The 25,079-nt window shown below is 39.4% G+C and overlaps 1 protein-coding gene across 1 annotated transcript in view; it reads left to right on the top strand.

Annotated features, from left to right (window-relative positions):
• The window catches only part of LOC126469588 (protein anon-73B1), a 35,696-nt gene extending 23,294 nt beyond the window's left edge, over positions 1–12,402 (top strand). Inside the window, exon 2 of the mRNA XM_050096706.1 lies at positions 10,581–12,402. Within this exon, the coding sequence (XP_049952663.1) occupies positions 10,581–10,694 (114 nt within the window). The 3' untranslated portion in view covers positions 10,695–12,402. The remainder of the gene's footprint in view (positions 1–10,580) is intronic.
• Positions 12,403–25,079: the final 12,677 nt, after the last annotated feature.

Raw genomic sequence — 25,079 nt, forward strand, 5'->3', positions numbered from 1 at the left:
GCGGAGCTCTTAATCACGTATCAGGCCACACAGTACATCTGGCGATACAGGCTTTTCAATTGTCATTTGCTCTGACTCTGTCAGTGCCCTTCAGAGCCTCTGTATGAGGTATACAGTCCATCCCTTAGTGCAACAGGTTAAAGAAAGCTTTCACTTACTCACTCCTGATGGTGCCACTGTGATGTTTGTGTGGGTCCCTGGTGACATTGGTCTGATGGGAAATGAAGCTGCTGACACTGTTGCCAAGGCTGCAATCCTCCTACCTTGGCCTGCTAGTTCTTCCATTCCTTCCGATTATCTCTGTGTTTGGTGTCCCTTTGGCATCACCACTGGTCTTCCCCCTCATGGGAACAAGCTCTGGGGAATTAAGCCTCTCTCAGTGCCTTGGCCACCCTCCTCACAGCCCCCTTACCATGAGATCATTTTAGCTGGGCTGCATATTGGGCACTGTTATTTCATCCATTGCTATCTGTTTAGTGGTTATCTCCAACCACTTTGTGCTGATTGTCATCAGCCTTTGACAGTTCGCCATTTGCTGACTGAATGCCCTTTTTTAATCACTTACTTTGTAATTCATGTTCGCCATCCGAGTTATCAGCCTTTCAGTGTGGGCTGTCGACCGCATTTTACTTTTTATTCTTCCTAGCAATATGGCGAAGGACATTTAATCTTAAGTACAGGTCCTCTGTTGTCACTCTGGCATATTTTATGAACCTTCCTCGAAGAGGAAGTCTCAGTTTTTAGCTATCTTGCCTTCCATGGATTGGGCATAATATGTAGTTGCTTTTAACTCCTTTTTTTGTCTTAGTGTTCTATAGTTCTGACCTTAGTTGTTTTTGCATCCTAAAACAAAACAAAACAAAACAAAACAAACAGAAGACCAACATCAATACCTTCAACAATATTATTAACTCAGATTAGAGTGAAACAACTTTCAAATTTATACAAGCGTGTACAGAATGAGGTAAATTATTATAGTACACACAAAAAAATGAAAATCGATATTTTAGACATTATCAAATGGTTTTGCTTGTACTGAAAATTGTACTTCTCCAATAAGAGGTCCCTTTCTGCTTTGCCTCACATTTACTAAAGTAGAAAAAAAGGGTAATGGACTATAGTAGAGAGTAAATCTGTTGATGCTGGAGGAATTAAATTAGGAACTGAGACACTAAAAGTAGCAGATCAGTTTTGTTATTTGAGCAGCAAAATAAGTGATGATGGCTGAAGTAGAGAAGATATAAAGTGGTGCAGACTGGCAGTAGCAAGAAAAGTTTTTCTGAAGAAGAAACATTTGTTGGTGTCAAATATAAATTAAAATGTTGAGATGTATTTTCTGAAAGTATTTGTCTGAAGGTTGTTGGTTTATATGATAGAATACAACTGCTGAGCACTGCATCAGCTTCATGAATTTTAGTGAAAATATTAGTAAACACTCTTGAATGTGGTCCTCTTAGGTCAGGAAAAGATCCACCATATTCTATACAAGCAGCACCATCTCCATTACAATACCCATATACAAAGAACATATCACCATAGTCAGTGTTTGTAAATGTGTGCAGTATGTTAAACAGTGCAGTAAAATTGGCCGAAACTGACAGTAAATAAATAAATCTATACAGATGGATTACCAACACACAAAATGAAAGTGTCTTGCACATTTCGTGCTCTGCAGCTTGTAGAAATTGTAAATATGTCAGACCATTAATAATGAACAGGACATATTTATAAAATAAAAACCTCTCTCTGTAACCAATAAAAATTTCTTTAATGTATACTACCATATCCTGAAATATTTACCGTTCCTTCTGAAATGACCTGTATGTGAACTTTTTAAATTTTTTTAGAATGCTGATCAAAGTGATTTAGTAGAAGTAAGATGTTATTAAGCTCAGAACAACAATTTTTTTAATAAAATTATTCACGTGTTATTGTAACTAATAACAGTGTTTTGATTTTAAAGGTATCTGATAGTCATTGCATCAGAGAATGTAGTGTAAAATTTGTTACCTGTACAAAACCAGGTCTGCTTTGGGTATTTCAGAACAGCATTTACTGACCCTGACAGTCCCATTTTATCAGCTACCCATATAAAGTGTATGTTGAAGAAACTTAGACAAGACTGATGTCTGTTTCTAAAGTATCATCTTGTCTTAAAGCTAACTACTTTGTCATCTCTAGCTCTACCAGTTTCCTCCTTCAGTATATTCCATATTATCTGTATTTTGTTGATTGATGGGGCTGTCCTTGTCTTAAGACGCATCTACTTGGGTGTCTGGAATACTTTCTTTAGCATTCTGCAGTATATCTTGTAATGAACTAATGTTGTAACATCAGAGCTTTTTCTGACTTTGATACTCTTATTGTGGTTTTATCTGAACTACTTTTAGGGGGGAACTGTCTTTGAATAAGAAGGGATGTTATTAATAAATGGTTCTCTCCCCCCCCCCCCCCCTCCACCTCTGTATATATATCTGCAGTTTGCATCGTTTTGCAGTTTCCTAAAGGTCTCCATCTGTGGCTTATTAACTACCTTCCTGATCTCAGATTTAGTAAATTTTTAAAGTAATGATTGGTGTCAATGCTTGTAAAATAAACTGCATGTTAAGATTTTAGAGACTAGTGCATACCAAGTTTTGAGTACAGTTTGGTTCATTAGATTTTTTTACATTATCAGTAGCTGTTTTTAAGCAGGTGTTTATCCTAGTTGGAAACTGTATAGTGACAATTAAATTGAATGATACTCTTACTGACTGCAGTACATTTTTATTAGAGGGATTTTTAAGAAAATCTGTATTAAAATCACCAGCAGCCACTAATTGTTTGTATCTTAATGTTAAGTAAGCCAGTACTTAGTCCTGCCACTGACATACCACCAAGTCTCCTTCACCCCAGTTTCCCCATTATATTGTGTAATATGAAAATGTGTATACTAAACAGCTTGTGTTCTGTTGCCATGTTGATGATTTTGATGAAACTGGTCAGTTAGGGCACACATACCCCAGAAGAAACATTATATACTGGTTCAGATAGTCTCATGTCTTTTACATTGAGATAGTAAATCTTCAGCTAAACAAAACATGTTTGAGTGTTTCAGACATGCAAATGAGGAGGCCAGTTCTGATAGGTATTGTGGGTGAAGAAGGCACTTACGCACAGGCTGTCCTCCATCCCATTGTCACATTACATGGGATATTCCGCTTAACCAAATGAGTGCTCGAAAAATCCAAGAGCAGGTTTTCCAACATGATTTTGATGTATTCTCTGCTGTGCACTGTACTATGGTTAACAGATGATGGACGTAAAGTTATATGCTTCTTTGACAGTAGACAGGAAATGATTTTGTTGCTGAATTTGATGTATTAGGATACCAATATTTAAAAGTGCATAATGCTTAAAAATTGTACCTTCCGTGCTCCCAGAGAGTATTGTAAACCCCCAGGCAAATGTGATCAAAACTTTTGGATTTGGTAAAAAGGATAATGCCATTTCCTGATCACCTTTCTTTCTAACCAGCACTTGTGCACCAAGGTTTAATGATTCTTCAGAAAAGTCATTGGCTTCTCATTAAAATTGTCACTATTGAGTTCCTGCCAAATGTCCACACATTATTCCCTCATTTCAGAAGGGAAGTGGTGTTGCTCTAGTCTTGCCGAAGCCATGCTAAATTGGAGCATATTAAGAATAACACAGTGATCTAATACTTGTACAATGTTGGAATCCACTGTTATTTGTCACTTTTGTCATTCTGCCATTAGCTGCTCAAATGTTTTCTGTCATTGCTTGCCATTCTTGGTGCAGATGATCATCTGCAACAGCAGATGGATGCAGCTGGAGTAAGGTGTTCACTAGCTGCTCTGACAGGGATGTTTTATAATATCAGATTTCTCATTCTATTTGAATTTTCACTCATTTCACACATGTTCTTCTAAAATGCTGAGTTGGCTAATAATGTTTTGTGTCATTCAAAAATGGTGCAGCCATCTGAACACTAATACTGTTATAATCCTTACAGCATGAGTTACTACAATCCTTCTAATTCTAAAACAATCGTGTTCATCAAAATAACTAATGATATTTGCACATGCGCATTCCATTGCCACCTAAAGGATCTTTGTTATGATTTCTAACAACTTGTAGGGCAATGACATCAATTAAAAATTGCCTTGCACTGGTATATGGTGGCAACAGTATTTTAAAAAAAAGATATTGTAATGAATCCAAATGGGGATTCACTTGAAGGTGCAGAAATATCTGTTAATTTTTTACACATGTGAATGAATCTCACAGATGCTAAAATACAGTTTTTCCTTATTGAACTCTGTGAATTTGCACCATAATAAGACATTCATGAACATCACAATGATTTGAGGTATGGTCATAGCCTCGTGGTATGTCCTTCCTTCTTCCAACTTGTGAACTGAATAATCCAGTCAGTTATAGGGATCCCATCTTGGCTTATTTAAATTTTGTCTCCCTTTCCCAGGCAGAGTAATGAAAAAACATATTAAATGCTATGAAGAATCTTCCCAATCATTCCAGCCTCTCATTCCCAAAGAAATGAGACTGTGCCTCTATTTATATCAATTTTGACTATGACAGAGCTAATTTTCACATCATTTCACCTGCTAATTTTTTTGGCCCTATTATGTGGTTTTCACTTCCTGTTCTCATAATTTTAGATTTTACCCACTACTTGCAGCATGATTTTCAGCCTTAATCATCATTCTTATATAAAAATTGGAAATCCATAATGGAATAATGATAAACTCATGAAAAGTATAAATTGCTACTCACCATGTAGTGGAAATGTTGAGTCACAGACAAGCACAACAAAATGACTGCTAAATAAATAAGCTTGGCCAAAAAGCATTCTTCTGGCACGCGCACACGCGCTCGCATGCACACGCGCTCACATGCACACACACAGTAACAAGCATTGTGTCTACATGGTGCTGGCTGGACCAACAGTGCTAGTGTTGCATTTCTGCAGGTAGACTAGGTTCTAGTGGTGGTGTGCCAGGTGGGGTGGGTAGAGGGGTTGGGAAGTGGGAATGGGGTTGAGTAGCTGGGGCTCGGAGGGAGCAGAAGCTTTGCCAGCAAGGAATGTGGAAGGAAGGGGAGGCAGGTACACAGCCTAGGCATGTGATGCACAGTTGTCAAAGCCGGTGGGAGCAGCATGTACGGAAGGCAACAAGTGGATGTGGAATGGGATGGGGTGACAAGACGGGGGAAGGGGAAACAGTTGAATAGAGGATACGGGGACAGTTGGTTATCACAGATTGAGGCCAGATGTGTTGCAAGGATAACTCCCATCTGCGTAGTTCAGAAAAACTGAGCATGGAATAAAGGATCCAGATGGCCGGGTTATGAAGCAGCCATTGAAATTGAACGTTTTTTGTTCAGCTGCATGTTGTGCCACCGGGTGATCGACTTTGTTCCTGGTGACTGTTTACTGGTGACCATTCATCCTGATGGACTGCTAGTTGGTTGTCATACCAACATAAAAAGCTGTGCAGTGTTCGCATATGAGGTGGAGGTCAGTATCCAGAAAGGTGGTGCATTTGCGTCACCTACTCACGGTGACTCTCTCATCAACCCATCATAGCGCCTAAAACCTACCTAACTGACCTTTCCAGTTTCCCACACCCTACAAAACTCATTCCCAACACTCCATAAACACAGAACTCAAGCAAATTCAATACACTTTTGTCAACCTTTCCACCAGAAACATTGATCCCACAGAAGCTTCAGTCCTATCCAAAGGCCCAACCTTCGGCCCCACACCCTAGTCGAACCATGTTGCATGTGTCAAAGACCTACTCTCCTCCCAATCCCTACAAGTGAAACACTTTTTGCCACCAACCCCTCCAACTACAGCAAACCCAAACCCAATCCCAATCCCAACATTGAACCTTGCTTCTCCTAGTTCATAACACCAGCCAAATATGACCCTCCCTCCCCCCTTCCACCTAACCAACCTCCCATCACCTTCCAGAAAATCCTTATCTCCAGCTGGGCCTGACCATCCTTCCCCATGTTGCTTCCTAAGAACACTAACCGTTCAGTAGAACAAAAGACAGCCATGCACAACCTGACCTGATCATCTTCCTTGCATACAAAGGCTCCACCAAGTGACAAACTGACAGAATGCATCTGACAGCTATCTAACTCCTCCTCCTACAATCTCTACCATGGTGATCCCACCCCAGAAGTTCAACATAACCTCCAATCCCTAATGAAAAACATAAGTCCTTTGCCATAACCTCTCCCCGAGTCCATCTCCATCCTCACCCCGACATCACCCTGCACATCCTTCTCCTGCATGCTCCCCAGAATCCACAAACGCAAAAATCCTGGGTGCCCCATTGTAGCTCGCTGTTGTGCTCCCACTAAGACAAGTTTTGTTCTTCTCGACCAACACCTCCAACCAACTGCCCGAAACCTTGCCTCCCACTTCAGATGCTAACCATTCACTTCAGTGACTCTCCACCATCCTCACCTCCGTACTTTCTGGATCTCTACCCATCATTGTTCATGCCACCTCCCTATTCACCAACATCCCTCATGCCCATGGCCCTGCTGCTGTCAAACACTACCCCTTTCAATATCCTTCAGACTACAAACCCACCACCTCATTCCATATACACCTTACCAACTATATCCTGAAGAAAAACTACTTTTCTTTTTACAGGAATTTGTACAAACAAATCTGTGGCACAGCCATGGGCACCTGCATGGCAATCTACAGGAAACCTTCTTAGCCTCTCCAAACCCCTAATCTTGTTCAGGTTCATTGACAATATCTTCATGATCTGGACTCATGGCCAAGATACCTTATTCTCATTTCTCCATAACCTCAACACCTCGTCTGCTTCTACATCTACATAGATACTCAGCAAGCCACCACACAGTGTGTGGCAGAATGTACCCTGAACCGCTACCAGTCGTCTCCTTTCCTGTTCCCTTGCAGATAGAGCAAAAGGGGGGGGGGGGGGGGGAAATACTGCCTATATGCCTCCATATGAGCCCCAATTTCTCAAATCTTATCTTCATGATCCTTATGCGCAATGTATGTTGGCAGCAGTAGAATAATTCGGCAGTCAGCTTCAAATGCTGGTTCTCTAAATTTTCTCAATAATGTTTCTCAAAAATAACATTGCCTTCTCCCCAGGGATTTCCATTTGAGTTCCTGAAGCATCTCCGTAACACCTCAATGTTGTCCGAACCTACCAGTAACAAATCTAGCAGCCCTCCTCTGAATTGCTTTGATATCTTCCATCAATCCAACCCAGTACAGATCCCAAACACTCAAGCAGTACTCAAGAAAAGGTCACACCAGTGTCCTACATGCGGTCTCCTTTACAGGTGAACCAGTGTTTCCTAAAATTCAATCAATAAACTCAGTCAATTTACCATACACCATGGCATCATCAGGAAATAACTGCAGATTGATGCCCACTCTCTCCACCAAATCATTTATGTATATAGAGAATTGCAGCAGCCCTCACACACTTCCCTGGGGCACTCTTGATAATACCCTTGTCTCTGATAAACACTCGGTGTCGAGGACAACATACTGGGTTCTATTATTTAACAAGCCTTCAAGCCACTCTCAAATCTGTGGACTTACTCCATATGCTCGTACCTCCGTTAACAGCCTGCAGTGGGGTGCTGGCAAATGCTTTCTGGAAATCTAGAAATATGGACTCTGCCTGTTGCGCTTCATCCATAGTTCACAGTGTATCATATGAGAAAAGGACAAGCTGAGTTTCACAGGAGCAATGCTTTCCAAAACCATGCTGATTCGGTGCACCTAAACTTCCCAGTCTAAAGAAAGTTTATTATAATCAAACTGAAGTTATTGGTCTATAATTTGGTGGGTCCATTCTTTTACCCTTCTCATATACTGGAGTCCTGTGTGCTTTTTCCAGTTGCTTGGGACTTTGTGCTGGGTGAGAGATTCACAATAAATGCAAGCTCGGTAATGGGCCAATACTGTAGAGTGCTCTTTGTAAAATCGAACTGGGATTCCATCCAGATCTGGTGCCAGGGAGGGTTATTACTATGTCATCCATAAGGGAGTCTGTCTGATGATCAAATGACTGTATGTTTGTACAATTCTCCTGTCTGAATGAATTCTTGAACAAGAAATTTAAAACTATGTCTTTCATTTTGCTATCTTCAGCTTCCACACCAGACTGGTCAACAAGGGACTGAATGGAAGCCTTAGACCCACTTGGAGATTTTACATAATACCAGAATTTCCTTGGGCTCTCAGCCAGCTCTTTTGTTCAGGTATGATGGCGGTAGCTGCGTGCTTCACGCATAGATCTTTTCACAGACCCCTGAATCTCTGCTAACCTTCGCTTATTGTCATTTGTGCGTTCCCTTTTGAACCGAGAGTGTGACAGTCTCCCATCCAGTTCAACTGGTCCTCAGTCCTCCTTGGCAACCTCCTGGACATAGATCTCCACTTCTCTAGTGGCTCCATCCACACCTCTGTCCACGTTAAACCCACTGATCACCAACAGAACCTACATTTTCACAGACACTATCCTTTCTACACCAAAAAATCCATCCCATGCAGTCTAGCCACCTGTGGACCATGTATCTGCAGTGACAAGAACTACCTTCCCCATTATGCTGAAGGTCTCACGAAGGCCTTCAGACAGGCACTGCCTCGCAAACTTGTCTGCAAACAGATTTCACAAGCCATATCCTCCCACAACCTGAATCCTCCCCCACCCCCAAGAACTGGCTACAGAGGAATGCTACACCCCCTCCCTTTGTCACCCAATATGACCTTAGACTGGAACAACTGGACCATGCCAATCATCAGTACTTTCTCTCATCATGCCCTGAAATGAGGAGCATCATACCAAAGATCTTTCCCATCCCTCTTAAAGTGGTGCTCAGTCACCCACCCAACCTACACAACATCCTGGTCCATCTCTGTGCCACTTCCACTCCCAACGCTTTGCCACAGGGATGGTATCCCTGTGGTTGACAAAGATGCATGACCTGCCTAATCAATACTTCCTGTCGCAGGCTTGTCCTTTCCCATCAGAGGCCGGATCACCAGTGAAATCAGTCATGTACCAACTGTGCTACGAACACTGTTCAGCTTTTTTTTTTTACTACCAAGCAGCTATCCACCTGGATGAATGCCTGCTTCTGCCTGTCTCTCGCCACCCCACCTCACACAACCCCAACCACAACTTAGTCCACTTTCCAACAAAATGCCGCACTTTAACTGTTCGTTCAGCTGACATCATGTGGAGGTCTCAGGTGTGTGTACTTCTGCCTTTTGGTGAGTGGTCTCCTTCATTCCAAAAGTATTTACAGTCTACCAGAACTTCCCTACAGCAAATGAATAAATTTTTGAGACATGATTTCGATTGTAAAAGAAATGTTATCTTTCTTCAGAAAACTGTGCCTCCACACAAAGGCAGTGACAGGCAATAGCAGTGGTGAAACTGAGGGATTTGAAGTATGAATTGTTGGATTATTGACCTCTGATAAACTGTTCTCATATATGAAAAAAGTTTGTGGATAAAGTATATTCTGAGTGCAATGAACTGTTCATGGCAGATGTTGATATGTATTTTTGAAGGTCCTCCACAATTTTCCTTTAAAGATGGAATCTACTTATATTTTAGAAATGCTGAACACGATCATTGATAGAAAGGGGATATTGTGAAAAAATAAATTTATTTCTAACTGGCCAAGGACTAGTTGCTATTATACTACGACAGTGAGTTTTGGAAGCATTGGTTTTATCTTGCATCACTATTACAGTGGAGGTCCGTGAGAAGGTGATTTACTATTGCTGTTTTCCCACCTGTTGTAAAGGGGGCTGAGAGAGAGAGAGAGAGAGAGAGAGAGAGAGAGAGAGAGAGAGGGGGGGGGGGTGCACACATTCTGGCTGGAATGAAGGTTCATATATGCGCTGTGCATTGTATTGTTAATTATCAGTACGGAAAGGAGCAGATAAAATCCAGTGCTGCCACATAGCTTCCTACTTGGAAGTAGTGCTAAATGGTAGTGTTACTTCATGTCCTTGTGTGATTGATGGATCATGGTATCACATGCTACCCTGTAAATGAATTTGAGCTTTAAGTTGGACTATAGATAAGAGTTCTGTCCACTTGGAACTTTACACCACAGCCTCTCTTCTCATTTCTGCCCAAGTCTTGGTGATGAATATTTATTCTGCCTATAAGATTTGGCACCTGTTACCTCCAGCTTGAGCACCACTGTACTGGTTTCCTTTGGCAACCATGTCTACAGAGACAGGTTTGAAGAGACAGGATCAGATATTTTGTATTTATAAGAATTAATTTAGTTTGATGAAGTTCCTAAGTAATCATGCAAATAGTTGGCAAATTTTGTACCTTTTTATTTGCCACCAGAATTCTTTTCATTTACTGATTCTACAAGAAAGCTTTAGCTTTTTTCTTTGTTTTCCAGCAAACTTATTTGTACTTTTGAAAGTCTGTTCTTACATTAGGCATTTCCATGCATGTGTTGTGTGGTATATACTATATGTATATTTTCTTTTTGCAAATATGTTGCAGGATTTAGAAATGAGTGATGATGAAGGCTCTGAGCACAGCACTCCACAGGCAACTCCACGGAGGCCACATATTCACCATCGACCACGAAAACAGGAGAAGAAGAAACGCCGATGAGCAAAATTTATGGGAGTTCCTTCTTAACAATTAATGAACAGTATTAAATAAAACTGAATCTCTTATGAATGATCTAGTAAAGAGTTCAGGGATAGGAGTGAATTACTTTCTAATTTTGTGCAAAGGGGAATGAGATCACCACGAAACCAAAAATCAGAGGTATACACCATTTACTCTCATTTCATTTCTTCCTTTCTGTACAGGTTGTAAGGCCACTTCTGCTTTGTTCATCTGTCATAAAATAAGTATGCAGCTTTTTATTAAATGTGTGTTCAGTACATATCATGTTATTCTAAGCGATAGTTGAAATCAACAAAAATGTAGAACTTCTCTTATCCATCTGTGTTTTTTCTTGTTAATTTAAATATCTGTTAATTTATATATCCGTGGCAAGACAGAAGCATGAATTTGTACTTTTTCTGACAATGTACATGACTTGAGATCATGATATTATTTTAAAATAAAATCAGGATGTTTTCTGAATCACAAAAAAATCCAGAGGAAATAAAAAAAACGCGGAACATGACTGGAATTTCAGTTGCAGATATTCTATTAATTTATTTGGACAAAAAAGGAGATTGATTGCATTATTCCACATAAACTTAAATTTCAGTACAAATGTTACATGTTTTGAGCTATCTTAGTTTGATGAAGTAGTCATTGGCACATGGCCATTACTCTTGAGTTGTATTTATTTTCTCTAGAAATTTATTGTCATTCCTTGACAGATAATGTTAATATACATAAATAAGGTTAACAACATTAGTTACTAGATTTGTGAGAGATTTCATGGTTTATAACTTAAGGCTTTTTCCCCTAGTCTGCCCATCATGTGGTATTGTGACTATTTAAAAAAAACTATTTACACGTTTGTTGTAACCTGGTCTTGTTAGAGGAAACTCAGCTTAGCTTCTGATATGCCCTACATATCAGCTTAGTTTCTGTTATGCCCTAGATAATATGTTCATTGCAGTAACATTCATTGGTTTTTCTTCCTCCGCTGTGAAATTTAATGCAGTATACTTTCCAAAAATGGAGAATTAGTGTACATTTGACCAGCTAATGGTTTAAGTTAGAATGATCAACTCCATTGACATAAGAGGTTCCAAAAATCATTTATGCCAATCACAGACCTGCACAATGATGATACAGAAATACATAGCAATACCGTTGAACTGAACCTATGTCATGGCCCCCTCACTTTCCACATCATGTAACTAATGGTTTATACAGATGTTAAAAACATTTCAGTTGTAACTTCTGTTAGTTACTCACTTATCAATGCGCAGAATGCTGTTGAAGGTACCTAGCTGTCTGGAAAGTAACTGGATGTTTATGTGGATGCAAATTTTTGAAGAATATTGTTGGGCAAGAGGGTACTTATCAAGAGACAGGAAGTAAGATGTTCAAACGTGCAAAACATTGTTTTTATTGTGTAGTGAGAGAGGGAACTCTGTGGTTTTGCTATGACCTGGAGTCTCTTGTATTTTGTTTCATGGAATTCACGAAATGATTTTAGTTTCTTGACACATGGCTTATAAGTATGGAAATGGTACATCTTCCCAATCACCAGCTATGTCAGTGAGTAAGCAGTCTGCAGCTGTTTGGACATCATTGTGTGCAGTAAGAGTTTAACATTCTATACCTGTTAATTTATTTGCAATCTTTTCTTGCTGTCAATAATAAACATTATTTGTGCCTTCTTGTCTTCGCTGTACATTTAATTGTTCTGGAATTGCTTCCCTCTTTTTCTCAACAAGGAATTTTGCCTGCACATCTAAGCAGTAAGAAGTCAAATGCACTTGAGAACTAAAATTTCACAAGCAAAAAACCTGTCTTAAAATCTATGTGGCTGGAAGGTTCAATCATTATTGAAATAATCTGCACTACTTCGAGTTCATTGATTAGTTCTTCAGAATAAATGGTGTAAGTTTATTAGTGATCAATGGGTTTTTTAGTTTGAGCATGAAAACTCAAATTTGAATAGTGTTTTAATGGTATCAGTGGCATAGTTCAGTGACTGAAAACTCTTAATTGTGTATGTTAATGTGATTGGCAAATGTAGCTTCTTTCACAGCAGATTGTTTTTCCATGTCTGTAACTGTTTTTGTAGATAGGTAATTATCAGTTTTAAGATCCAGATATTTCTTTTGAAGAGCAACTTAATTTCCAGAATGAACAGGAGGAAGGAGAGCAGTACTAGCTGGAGGTAAGTGTGTGTGTGTGTGTGTGTGTGTGTGTGTGTCATAAGTAATGCTTGGGAAATTGTCGGTGGGGCACTTCCCCACAAAAGGCAAAGGTCCCACATTTGAGTCCTGGCCCAGTGCACAGTTTTAATCTGCCAAGAAGTTTTCACTTAATATTTCTTTGATTTTACGCAAGTTATAATGTCTGTTACCCACATCCAGTTCTAAATTTTGCACCGTAAACTGTACAGTCAACATTTTCAACCTGTCCTTAAATGCCCTGGAAGTATTCCAGTAATTTACTGTTTGCTTTGCACATATGTTTCCACATGACTAACACAGGCAAGTCAAGAATGAGGACAGTCAGAAGAATTTGAGTGAATGGGAACCTGAACGTAACTGTTACTGCTGCACAATCATAATTTTCACAGCATGTATATTTCTTTTATGAACAATTAACTGTGATTTCTTTGTGGTACATGTAGTGCAATAATTATATTGTTTGGGATGAAATTTGGGTTAAGTGGAAAAAAGGTGAGGTGTGTGGCAGGGGAGATAAACATGATGTTTGCATATAATACACTCCTGTTTAAAAAGCTAAGGACCTTTTTGGGTATTATCACCTGAAGGTTGGATAAGCAGCATCAGTTCATATTCTTGGTTTAATACTCAGCTTTTGTTAACATGTAGTGATAGAAAAGTGTGTAGCTCTATCTTTGTTGGAGGATGGTAATTATAAAACTTGTTCATACATTCAGTAATTAAAACTTCCGGGCTAAGAGGCCGTGGTCCAATAGTAGAAATACTTCTCCCTGACGTTTCGTTGCCAGCTGCGGGCAACATCATCTGAGGTGAGTCGTATTTCTACTATTGGACCACGGCCTCTTAGCCCGGAAGTTTTAATTACTGAAGACGCCGGCCGTGAAAGCCTACACGCTATGATTGTTCATACATTGTTTCAAGATGATATTTTACTCAGCTGATTGCCTGATGAGAAGATAAAATCAGCAACACTTGCTTAGAAACACTTAGGTGTGGCCAGAGACCATCATACAAGTACAAAAGAGGTCTCAAGTAACAGTCAAGACAGTTCTTGACCAACATCTGAATTGACTTGATTGTACAGCAGAGCCTCACCAGCAGCCTTCAGTAAGACTTACATACCTCTCTTGTTAAAGCCTATTGTAACACTCGTGAAACTTGTAGCACTTGTATCGGATGATTCTTGTAATTTGGTAACATGTCATAACACAGACCAGTCACATTAATGCGACCACCACCAATGTTTGACATCAAAGTTCAGTAACCACTCAGAGGGCAGGTGGCAGCACTAACAGTGGAGGGTATACAGAGTGTAACAAAAATGTATGGCACAAATTGCAGGACACATTCCTCACATATAGACTAAGAAATTGTTATGTGAACATGGGTCTGGAAACACTCATTGGAAATGAGCACGAACAGAATGCAGGAGCATACCTCCTGCAACTCTTTTTCACAGGTGATATTAAATATGCCCTCTGTGGGCATTGATACATGCATCAACCTGCTGTCATAGTGTATCTTGGATGTGCCGATGTATCGGGAATATTGTGTATCATTTCGCAGCCTTCCAAAATATGGGCACGGAGACTCTGATCATCTCGTACTGGGGTTACATACACAAGAGCTTTCAAATGCCTGCACAAATAAAAGCCTAGTGGGTTTACGTCCATAGAACATGGAGGCCAGGCAATTGGTCCATCTCTACCTATCCATCTGTCAACGAATCTTATTTAGAAGCCGACAGACATTAATACTAAAATGAGGAGGTGCTCTATCATGAATGAATTACATGATTTGTCGCACAGCTAAATGCACATCTGCTAACAGATCAGGTAGAACATTCTCTACAAAATGATAACTTTCTCCATTAAGCCTGGATGGAAGAAAGTGAGGCCCTACCAAACAGTCAATGCTGGCCCAAACACTGACTGAAAATCTTTGATGATGACATGCTTAAACAGTTGTGAGAGAATTGACGTCTGTCCATACATGCCAATTGTAAAAATATACAATCTGTTCTCCTTGAAACGACGCCTCATCTGTGAACAGCACTGTTGCACTAAAATTAGGGTTGACACTATTGAATAGCCCATTGGCAGAAGAGTACCCATGCAAGAAAATCAGCTGCTAATAGTGCCTGTACACACAGTAAATGTTATGGATACAGCTGGTCCTCGTGTAACACTTACCAGACAGTCACCTCATCCACATTTAGTGTTGCAGCTACATGTCTACATGTCTTGTACTGACACTGTGGTCGTTGCCAATTGCATGAAGAATTGCCGCCCTCCATTGCCATGTTCTCATTCTTCTAGTCCTCCCTCGGTTGTGAGTATCAGGCTTAAGTGACCCATACTCCTTCAGATGACACTCAATAGCTTCAAATGTTTTCCTGTCAAGGCACCTACATCCTGGAAATCTCTCCCAGTACAAATATTGAGTTCGAGTGCAATTGCCGTCAGCTAAGCCATACATCAAATGAACATCTGCCATCTCTGCATTTGTGTACACTGCCATTGTACGAGCCAAGTCTGTGATTAACTGTACACAGTAAACTGTGTGCTTGTAATGCTCATACTGATTGCTGGAACAGCTGATGTTCCCTATAAACAAGCAATGATGTACATCGCATGGCAACAGGGACATGTAAAACTAAACACTGGCGGTGCACATCATAACCAGACATCACCAAGAGTGCATGTTTCTGATGTTCTGTTCTTGTGCGTTTCCCAGGATTAATGAGTTGAAGAAAATGGCTAGTAACATGGAAGTAAAGCATTTACAGAACCGTGTTCATATAACATAATTTCTTTGTGTACATGCGAAGGATGTGTCCTGTAATTCATGCTGTATATATTTGTTACACCCTGTGTAAAGTGCATGTGGAGTTGTTGAAAACGGTGCACTCATTGTCATGCAAAACGGAGCAATTTATCAGGTGTCCAAAATGGCATGATCATTGGATTTCGAGGTAAAATAGCACTACCCAAAACTGTGATGCACCACAGGCCATAGATGATGGGTGAGCAACAGCTATGGAGACATCTATGGACAACTGAGTGTGCAACTCTTGAGCAACTGACTACCCAGATGAACCAGGGGGCTACCAACAGCGTTTCCTCAATGACAGTTCAGCGAACATTGTTATGGATGGGTCTTGGCAGGGTGACTTCTGTTCATCGGGTGAAGGCTGGAATCTGCACACCAGTGCCACAATGGGAGGTCCACTGAGTGGTGACAATGTTTTCAGATTACTCACATTTAGTGCTCCATTGGACATTCCTTGGGTGAGCTTGTCATTCTGAAAGGCACAATGGGTCAACACAAGTATGCATCTGTCCTTTAGAGACTGTGTCCATGCCCCTACATGCAGTTTTTCTTTTCATGAGGGCATCTACCATCAGGACGATACAGTGCCACATAGTTTGGTGTGTGTGTGTGTGTGTGTGTGTGTGTGTGTGTGTGTGTGTGTGTGTGTGTGTGTGTGTGTGTGTAACCTCAGTGACTCTTCCTGGACACCTGCGCTGCAAATGGTAGTTATTCAGGCTTTTGACAGGTTGTAACATAGCACCGGTTAGTGGGTAGTTAAAAATGGTTTAAATACCTATAAATATCTTGCCCTCTGTGTCCCTCGAGGACTGCATACATGAGCTAAAATAGGCTTGTTCAGTAAATACTGGGTACCATAATGGATTTCACTACAATAATGTTGGCCACAACAGAAGTAAAGTAAGTACGTAGATTTATTCATTTCAAAACCTGTATCTTATGAGCTCATGATCAATCTTCAGTGTAACAAGCCTTGTTGTTACTACTACAGCTAACCAATGGTACCACATACTATACTGGCGATATTAAATAGTCCAGATTCAGTAATTTGATAAAAATGTGTGTGCGAGGTCCATTACATTGTTCAACACTAATACTCAACTAAGTAACAATAAGAAGTCACACACAATTCTGCCTTTGTGATACTAAATCAAACTGTTTAACACTCTCAAATAATCCATCACTGCACTGTTCTAATATGCTGTTTCAGACAATGTACAACACACGAGTTGCTCTATTGTAAATCCAAACGTGAATCATGCACCAAGAACTTATCTCAACGGTATGCACAGATCTGTCCCCTAGTAGATGTAACACTCATTTGCCCTAACAATACTTGAGGCAGAGTATTTATACACTTACTACAATGTACTACTGGTTACAATAATGCAAAACATAATTTATAATATGAAATAGCTTAACAACATTATCAAACACACTATAATATTCCTTACTTTGCTAGAACAAGTTTAACCCAGATAGGCCTGAATTATTTGTTTTTCAAAATTGATTTATATCTTATCTACATTCATTCACAAGGTTATAAGGAAGAAAGTAAAAACAATTTTGAGTATTTCTTTTTATTTAGTATTTCCAAAAATGGGCGTCCTTCCAGCAGGACATCAGGACAATAAAGGAACATGTTTTTAAAGTATATGACATTGCACAATTAACTTATTTTGTTTTTATACTTTCAAATAAACATAAATAAATTTGAATTATGGGCTAAAACAGGTAATAAATACAAAAAAAAACTGATACACATATTTTATGCACTAATATGATAAGACAAAAAGCAACAAACATGAAGTGGTTCGTCACATTTTACGCACATAGTAGTAGTTTTTTTGTGGCAACTTCGACATTTCAGCTGCTTCTTCTTTCTTGTTATCTCGTCCGTTGGTAATTCAGCAACGTAATGTTCTCTTCGTACAAACCTAGAATCTAGTTTTGCACTCTTACTAGGATGTCTTCTGCTGGTAGTGATTCTTTTGTTACTTTCAAGAATTGCAGTGATAATTCGACAACGAAATGTGAGATGATCTATGGGTTCTTCATTGTTCTTGTAAAGTTCCCAGGCATTTTGCTCTGCAATGTCTATAAAATGTGCAATGATCGGGAAATACCACTTTTTTCCTCTTATAGAGCATCTATATAGGGATACATCTTGGTCAGCTTGATCTATACCTCCCATATGAGTATTGTAGGAGTGTAATAAGTTAGGTTGAGGCACGCTAATCCTTTTCTTTTATTCCCTGGAAAATCTTGCTACAGAGCATAGTGGTTGCATTCTGTCAAAGTTGGTGGCTACAGTAACAACATTGTTGTCATTCCAACGTACAATGGAAATCCCGGATACTGATTCAGAACAAACTTCATATGATCCTCTGTTTTCTTTAATCATTTTATCTACAGATGATAGAGTACAATTCTTAACTTGTTTCCTCTTATTGTTCCAGTTGCTTCCACGCCCCTCTCTTTTAGGTCATGTAGTAGTTCAATGCTGATGAAGAGGTTATCAAAGTATATTCGATATGGAACATGTGGAAGTAACTGGTCAACATAAGTTGTTACCACACCGTACCCCATATCTTTCGTTTCATAATCCTTACGACACGTGCCAGATCCTTGGTAGGGTTCGAGCGAAATAATATATCCACCACTTGTGCCTCCACACCAAAATTTGAATCCGCGTCAGATTGGTTTTCCTTTTATGAACTGTTTGTACCGGTGACTTCTGAAGTATAGGACCATCGATTCATCGACAGAATGATGATTTGTGTAAGTGACCATCATCTGAAGCACTTCGTTATCAAAAAACTGTTGGAAATATTCAAGTGGTGTTCGCCCTTTCTTCATTGCAGCTGTGAACATTAGAGGCCATACAGGTGTTGGATTAACTATTTCACCACTTTTCCAGTTACATTCCTTGAGATTTAGAACTATATTCTTCGATAGCCTTGCTGGTTTGTTTGTGGTTGTTGTTATTGTTGCTGTTTTTGCACTGCTGGAGGGTCCTGGAACAACATCAGAGGTAAAGGATTGTTTCCTTGTTGCATTCACAGCATTACCATTGGTAGGAATGGTCAAATCACAAAGCACAGTAGCATTGAGCTGACTTGCTGGTAATTTATCTACACTGGGATTTTCTTCAGCACCCGAATCTTCATCTGTTAAGTCATCAGTTGAATTTAGAGGAGGGTGTAATGTTACATTCACACCAGTATTAGGTATTTCCTCATCTTTTGATTCTAACATGTCCAAAAGTTACATCAGTGTACATCGTTTTCTGTAAATACAAAATGACAACATATTACCTTGAAGTCCTTCTGGAAGGACGGTTGAAAACATTATTGAATTACAACTGACGAAAACTTTCAATCATAATATGAACCCATAAATAATATAGGTTAATTCTTTAAGACATTATATGACAAGTTTCAGAATTATTGACGCAATATGAAAGAAAATGTACATACCCATCGATGACAAGATCAGTCAGTTCGTCCATGGTAAAATCGGCCCTATTTTCGAGACACAGTTCCTCACTCACTATGAATGACAGCGTCAAACTGACTGTCGCAGTGCGCAAGTGACTCTGCCTACTTCATATAACAATGCATCACAGTCCATTGCAACAATGCGTTATTCGCAAAAATAAATAATTTCAACAGTGAGTGATGTCGTCCTTCCAGAAGGACATCAGAGTTATCTGGGTTAAGACATTTTCTAAACACAAAAAAATCACATGAATATTGAAATTTCAGAAATAAGCATTCTAACAATGCTAAACGATCAGTTATATATATATTTTGTTAACTAGCCTCGAGATTTAATTCCTACCATTTACAGATGATAACGAAATATATTATTCTTTTATCTAAACATTTTCCATATATTAATTTCCTGAATCTGGTTTTGATTGTTTATCGTACAAAGGGTATTGTAACTACTATTGTTTGGTATTGCTGTTATTCTTCTAAAAGCCTTTCTCCTATTATCAAAAAGTAATTGAATTTAATTATAGCTGGAGATATAAGTATTGATGTAGTAATACATAATGCAGGGGTGGTAACCATAAGCCTGGAATGTTACAACTGGTCGCATAATGTGACTGGACAGCGTATGTTGACACAAGGTGGCCTCTGTTAAGAGTTGGATGTTCTCAGATTCACTTTGAGTAATACTCGGTCTTGATCTGACTAAATAGAACATAGACTCCTGTGTAACTTGTTTCAGTTGTTATATTTAACTGTAACTTAAACCTTTGATTTTTATCGCATGATCTGTACCCCTGGAATCTTTCTATCCCACTAGAGCTCCAATTCAGGAAAAGACGTTTCAGCTTTTGGCTACTAAGTATCTTTTTAGCTGTTTGCTGGACAAACCTGATTCTGCCAAAAAAATTCTGAAGCTGTTCACAGAATTTGAGGTAAGTCCGTAGTTGTGTTTAACCTGACAACAGTAATGTGACATAAGCACTGGTGTCATGTGAGGTAGATTCTCCATACCACTGATTGGAATGTGTAGTTTTTACTAGATCAGTCTAACACTGAGCTCAGTGGCATTCTGGCTTTGAAGAAAAAAAATATTCCTAGTAATAGGAATTGTTACATTGTGCTACAAGATGTTACATAGATGTGAGGCATAAGCTAGCACAGCAGCCATATAGGTAGTTTCTATAGATGTGACACAAACTGGAAGATAGGGCAGGTGATAGCTGTTGTGAGCCTGCCAGAGGATTGTTGCTGCCACAATCGGAGAGCCTCTGCCCAATGCCAAGCTCGCTGCATGGACCTCCAGGCGATAAACAGCCCACATTTCGAGAGCAGCTTCAGTTTTGTCGCACCAGAGCAAGATCACTGCACTGCCTTTGTCATCACTGCTGCATCACATCATAAAAGTAAACACTAAGAAGTAACATACCACTGTGACCGTACAACAGAAAGGCTGCAAGTAGAGCAACAAGTCAGTGTCCCTGAAATTCTGAAATTAATTCCACAATCGTTCTATGGAACCAAATTCTAACTGCACAAATTTACCAACAATTATATTACTTTTGAACTCATCAGAAATGATTGAGAAGTACTCTTAAAATCCGTTGAACCAAAATTATTAGGACAGGTAGAGGTAAACTACTTATGAGACTTGACTTCCACTTGGGAAGATGTATGTACAATGTTGTTTGAAAACTATGACTGTATAAGTGCATCATACATTTCTATGCAATAAAGATGTTTGCCATCAGGCAAAGAGAAAAAAATGGATTGCAGTGTGTGTGTGTGTGTGTGTGTGTGTGTGTGTGTGTGTGTGTGTGTGTGTGTGTGCGTGGGTGGGTGTTCCCTGCCAACTTGCTGCACTTACATGGTTCTGCAGTTGCACTGCATAAGACTTAGTTTTATGTTTCATGTCGCCCAACAACACAGATCACAAACAATACAAATCTTTAGTATTTTATTATTTTGGTGCTCTATACCTAGTATAATTTTTACCTGGTACACACACTCAGCATATGGACAGACGCAGACAATATCACATATGTTTGCACTCAGGTTGCCACATACTCATGACATATTTAGTTTCATAATTGAAAAAGCTATTGTGCACACTAGTCGTTTGAAATGTTGTAGCACTTTTGTAACCTCGTTATTGAGACATGGGAACAGTACCTGTGGAAAGCAATTCATACATACTTGTCAATTTAACGTAAAAGAATTTGTCTTTGAAATGGGAATTACATTTCAGATCAATAAGTTACATCCACCCAAGCACAGAGGTGCTTTCAACTGAAATGGCAAATGGTCCCTAAAACAGGAGTAGCATTAGAAGTGTCCACAACCCTTAGAAAACTATCCCTGTAATTTTTTAAGGCCACAATGAATTCTTCAGACCTCATGTTTGCTTTAATGCTAGTGAGCTGAAGGAAATGATTTTTTTTTTTTTTTTTTTTTTTTTTTTTGGTCCCCCTTACACAGTGCGTTTTTCTTTTTCCCCATCAAATCAGCAATTAGTTGTTTCTCACCTTGGAGTATCTTACTGTGGCCAGTGTGCAGTCAAGTCCACTTAAAATGTGAGGTCTGCAATCCATTCCAGGTGTTACAATTTTTGTTTGTGGACCCTGAAAAATTGTTGCAGGCAAGCCTTTTGGCTTAATCAACATACTTCACAGCAATATATAGTTGCCATACTCTTTATTTAGTTCCATTGAAAACTGTTGCAACTGGTAGTGGCATAACGTCTGTGACTTAAGAAATTTTAGTTTTTGTACCACCGATTTCTTTGTGTTTTAATGTTTTGCTTGCTCACTGTTAACTAAATCTTTCAATTCTTTCTGCATGGTACTGTAATGTTTCATAGCAAATAAGCAGTACCTGTCACTGGGATGCACAGAGACAGTCGACATGCAAGAAGAATTTTAGCAGTTGTTCTGGTTCCAAAAGAAATACATCAGGGTATGGAAAAATGAGAAAATGTCCCCATACTAAATACAAACTATTTCCATAGAAACAGAAAAAAGTTGAATCCATTTCAGTAGATAAGTATAAATTGTGCTAGTTACTGGTACATTTGGTTCCATGCAAGTCAGAGCCATGGCAAATTTTTAACTGTCATCAGCATGGTCACTACATGAAGCAGTGTCCAGAAAATGCATGGTTAGCAACCCATAATCAAACTCTGAAACAGGGAAACTAAAGAGGGGTATAATACAGCAGTCATATTATGCCCTATCAAGAAGAATTTTTCAAGAAGACTGTGTAAATTAGAATGAATGCGTTCGTGTAAAATGCACAGGAAGTAAGGTAAATCCACTGATAGTGTTCATTGATTATGGTGCACAGATTTGTTTAATAATAACATTTTGAAAGATGGAACATGATACAAACCGAGAGTATCGACCCAGTTAAAATGAATTTCAGATGAAATCATAAGTACGGAAGGCACAGTACATGTAGAATTGTGTATATATTGGAAGTTAGGAGAGGAGGCGGACCTCCTCATCGTAATAGGACGAGGCTGCTTCAAAGAAAATAATGCAGTAGTTAATCATGCCACCAGAAGATAGGAATTTAAGAAAGTTTGTCATGCACACTAACCTGAGGAAGTACACCAAAGTTTAACAAGTTATATGTTATAGGGCAAAAATAATACCACTTACAACAAATTGCAAGCCATAGAATTGTTGCCTGCTAGAGGAGACAGGAAGGGAAAATGTAAGTTGGTAATGAAGATTAAAAAAAAGTGTAATTGTCAAGAGAGAGGATTACCTGCATGGTAGCTCAGCAAGAGGAAACTAATTAAAAGATCATATAATAGGCAGCACCCAATAAAACATAAGACTATGACAGGGTCTTAAACATCATGAACGAGGCACTGTACAGTGAATGTCAAAATCGAAAATGTATATCAGATCTTGCCAGAAGAGGATTTTTAGGTTGAAAATTGAAGCAAAGGGATCATCAAAAGCACTGATTCACAGGCAAGAAATTCACAATCTGGAAGCATTAGTATCTATCAAGCAAGATACATGTTTAATCAGTGTTTTAAATACCACAGAAACACACAGAATTCGTATGTTGAATAATGAGCACCAAACGAGTAACAAGTGATGTACCATGAGCTATTAAAATTCAGGAAACTGAAGCTGCAACTGGGGGGAAGAAAGTCGCACATGGATATGGTAAAAGAAAATTTATCAACCTACCATTTAGACTGCAAAGAAAGAAATGCGGTTACAGAGTTGTATACTGTCTACAATGACATGTTCCATTTAACAGGGGATAAATTGACATACACAAATAGTATGACATGAAATAAAACTAATCCCAATAGCAGAAGAAAATGTGATAAATTTCCCCACATACAGAATCCCACAAGCACAGAAGAAATTTTGTTAGAAGAAGATATTAAACTAAAAATGGAAAGAACTTCCCACTTGTTAGGCTTAGAAAGGAGAAGGAGCTTAATGGGAAACAAAAATTGAGAGTGGTAGCAAACTACCAAAAACTGAGAGATTGAGTAGGAAGAGCTAAGTACTTTTTGATTTGAGACCTTGTGAGGGGTTTCCATCAAATATTATTACACCATCCAGGCATATTAATGTGACCACTGGTCAGAAACCTGGATAACCACTTTTTGTGCTGTAAACTGGTGAGACATGCAGGAAGAGACCCAGTGAGATTCTGGTAGGTACTGACAGGGATGTGGAGGCATGCTGACTCCAGGTTTCTCAATTGAGGATCCATGGCACAAGCAGCCTGATCAAGGTGGTCCACCAGATTATGGATTGGTTTTAAACTCCAGACATTTAATGGCCAGTGAAGTACAGTAAACCCATCCCAGTGCTCTTCAAAACATGCATGTACACTGCAAGTTGCAACATTGCATTGTCATGCTGGTAAATGCCATCATGGAGGAAAAGCAAACTGCAGGTAAGGGTGGATATGGTACCCCAAGGATGGATGCATACTTGTGTTGATCCATTGTGCCTTCCAGAATGACAAGATCACACAGGGAATGGCACAAAACCATTCCCCAGACGACAACACTCAAGTCTGGACTTTAAAGATGATTTTTGCATGGTGATTGCTTTCAGATATATCATGTCGATTGAGTAGAAAACGTGATTCATCTGAAGAGGCCACCTGTTGCTACTCAGTGGATGTCTAGCTGCAGTGTTGGCATGCAAAATCCAGTCTTTTATACCAGTGGAAAGCAGTTGGCATAGGTGCATGAACCAGGAGCCTGCTGCAGAGAGCAATACACACACTTTCACTGAATGCTCATTGAGGATACAGTATAGGTAGCCCCTTGGTTCATCTGGATAGTCAGCTGCTCAACAACTACATGTCTGTTTGCCCATACTCATCTCCGCATCTGTTGTTCACCCATCATCTATCGACCGTGGTGCACCACAGTTACCTCGGCACCAGTTTTGGATAGCACCATTTTGCCATGCGCAGTATACTTAGCCATTTTGGAAATGCTTCCATCCTTAGCCCGAAAGGCAATGATCGTGCCCATTTGGATGTCAGATAAATCACTCCATTTCTGCATTATGACGATGGCTGCACTGTTTTCCACATCCCACACACACTTCATATAACCTCCAATGTTAGTGCTGCCATTTGTGAGTGGTTATTGCAAGTTGATGCTAAACATAGGCGGTGGCCACACTGTGACTGGACCGTGTAGATGAATAGGAGAGAGAGAGAGCGAACTGCATTCAGTACACCGTACAGACACTATGAATACAAATGAATGGCTGTGGGTTTGAAAACCACACCAAGTACATTTTAAAAGTTAAGTCAGTGTTAACAGGTTTGCA

This window comes from Schistocerca serialis, chromosome 3, assembly GCF_023864345.2.
Source record: "Schistocerca serialis cubense isolate TAMUIC-IGC-003099 chromosome 3, iqSchSeri2.2, whole genome shotgun sequence".
NCBI lineage: Eukaryota > Metazoa > Arthropoda > Insecta > Orthoptera > Acrididae > Schistocerca > Schistocerca serialis.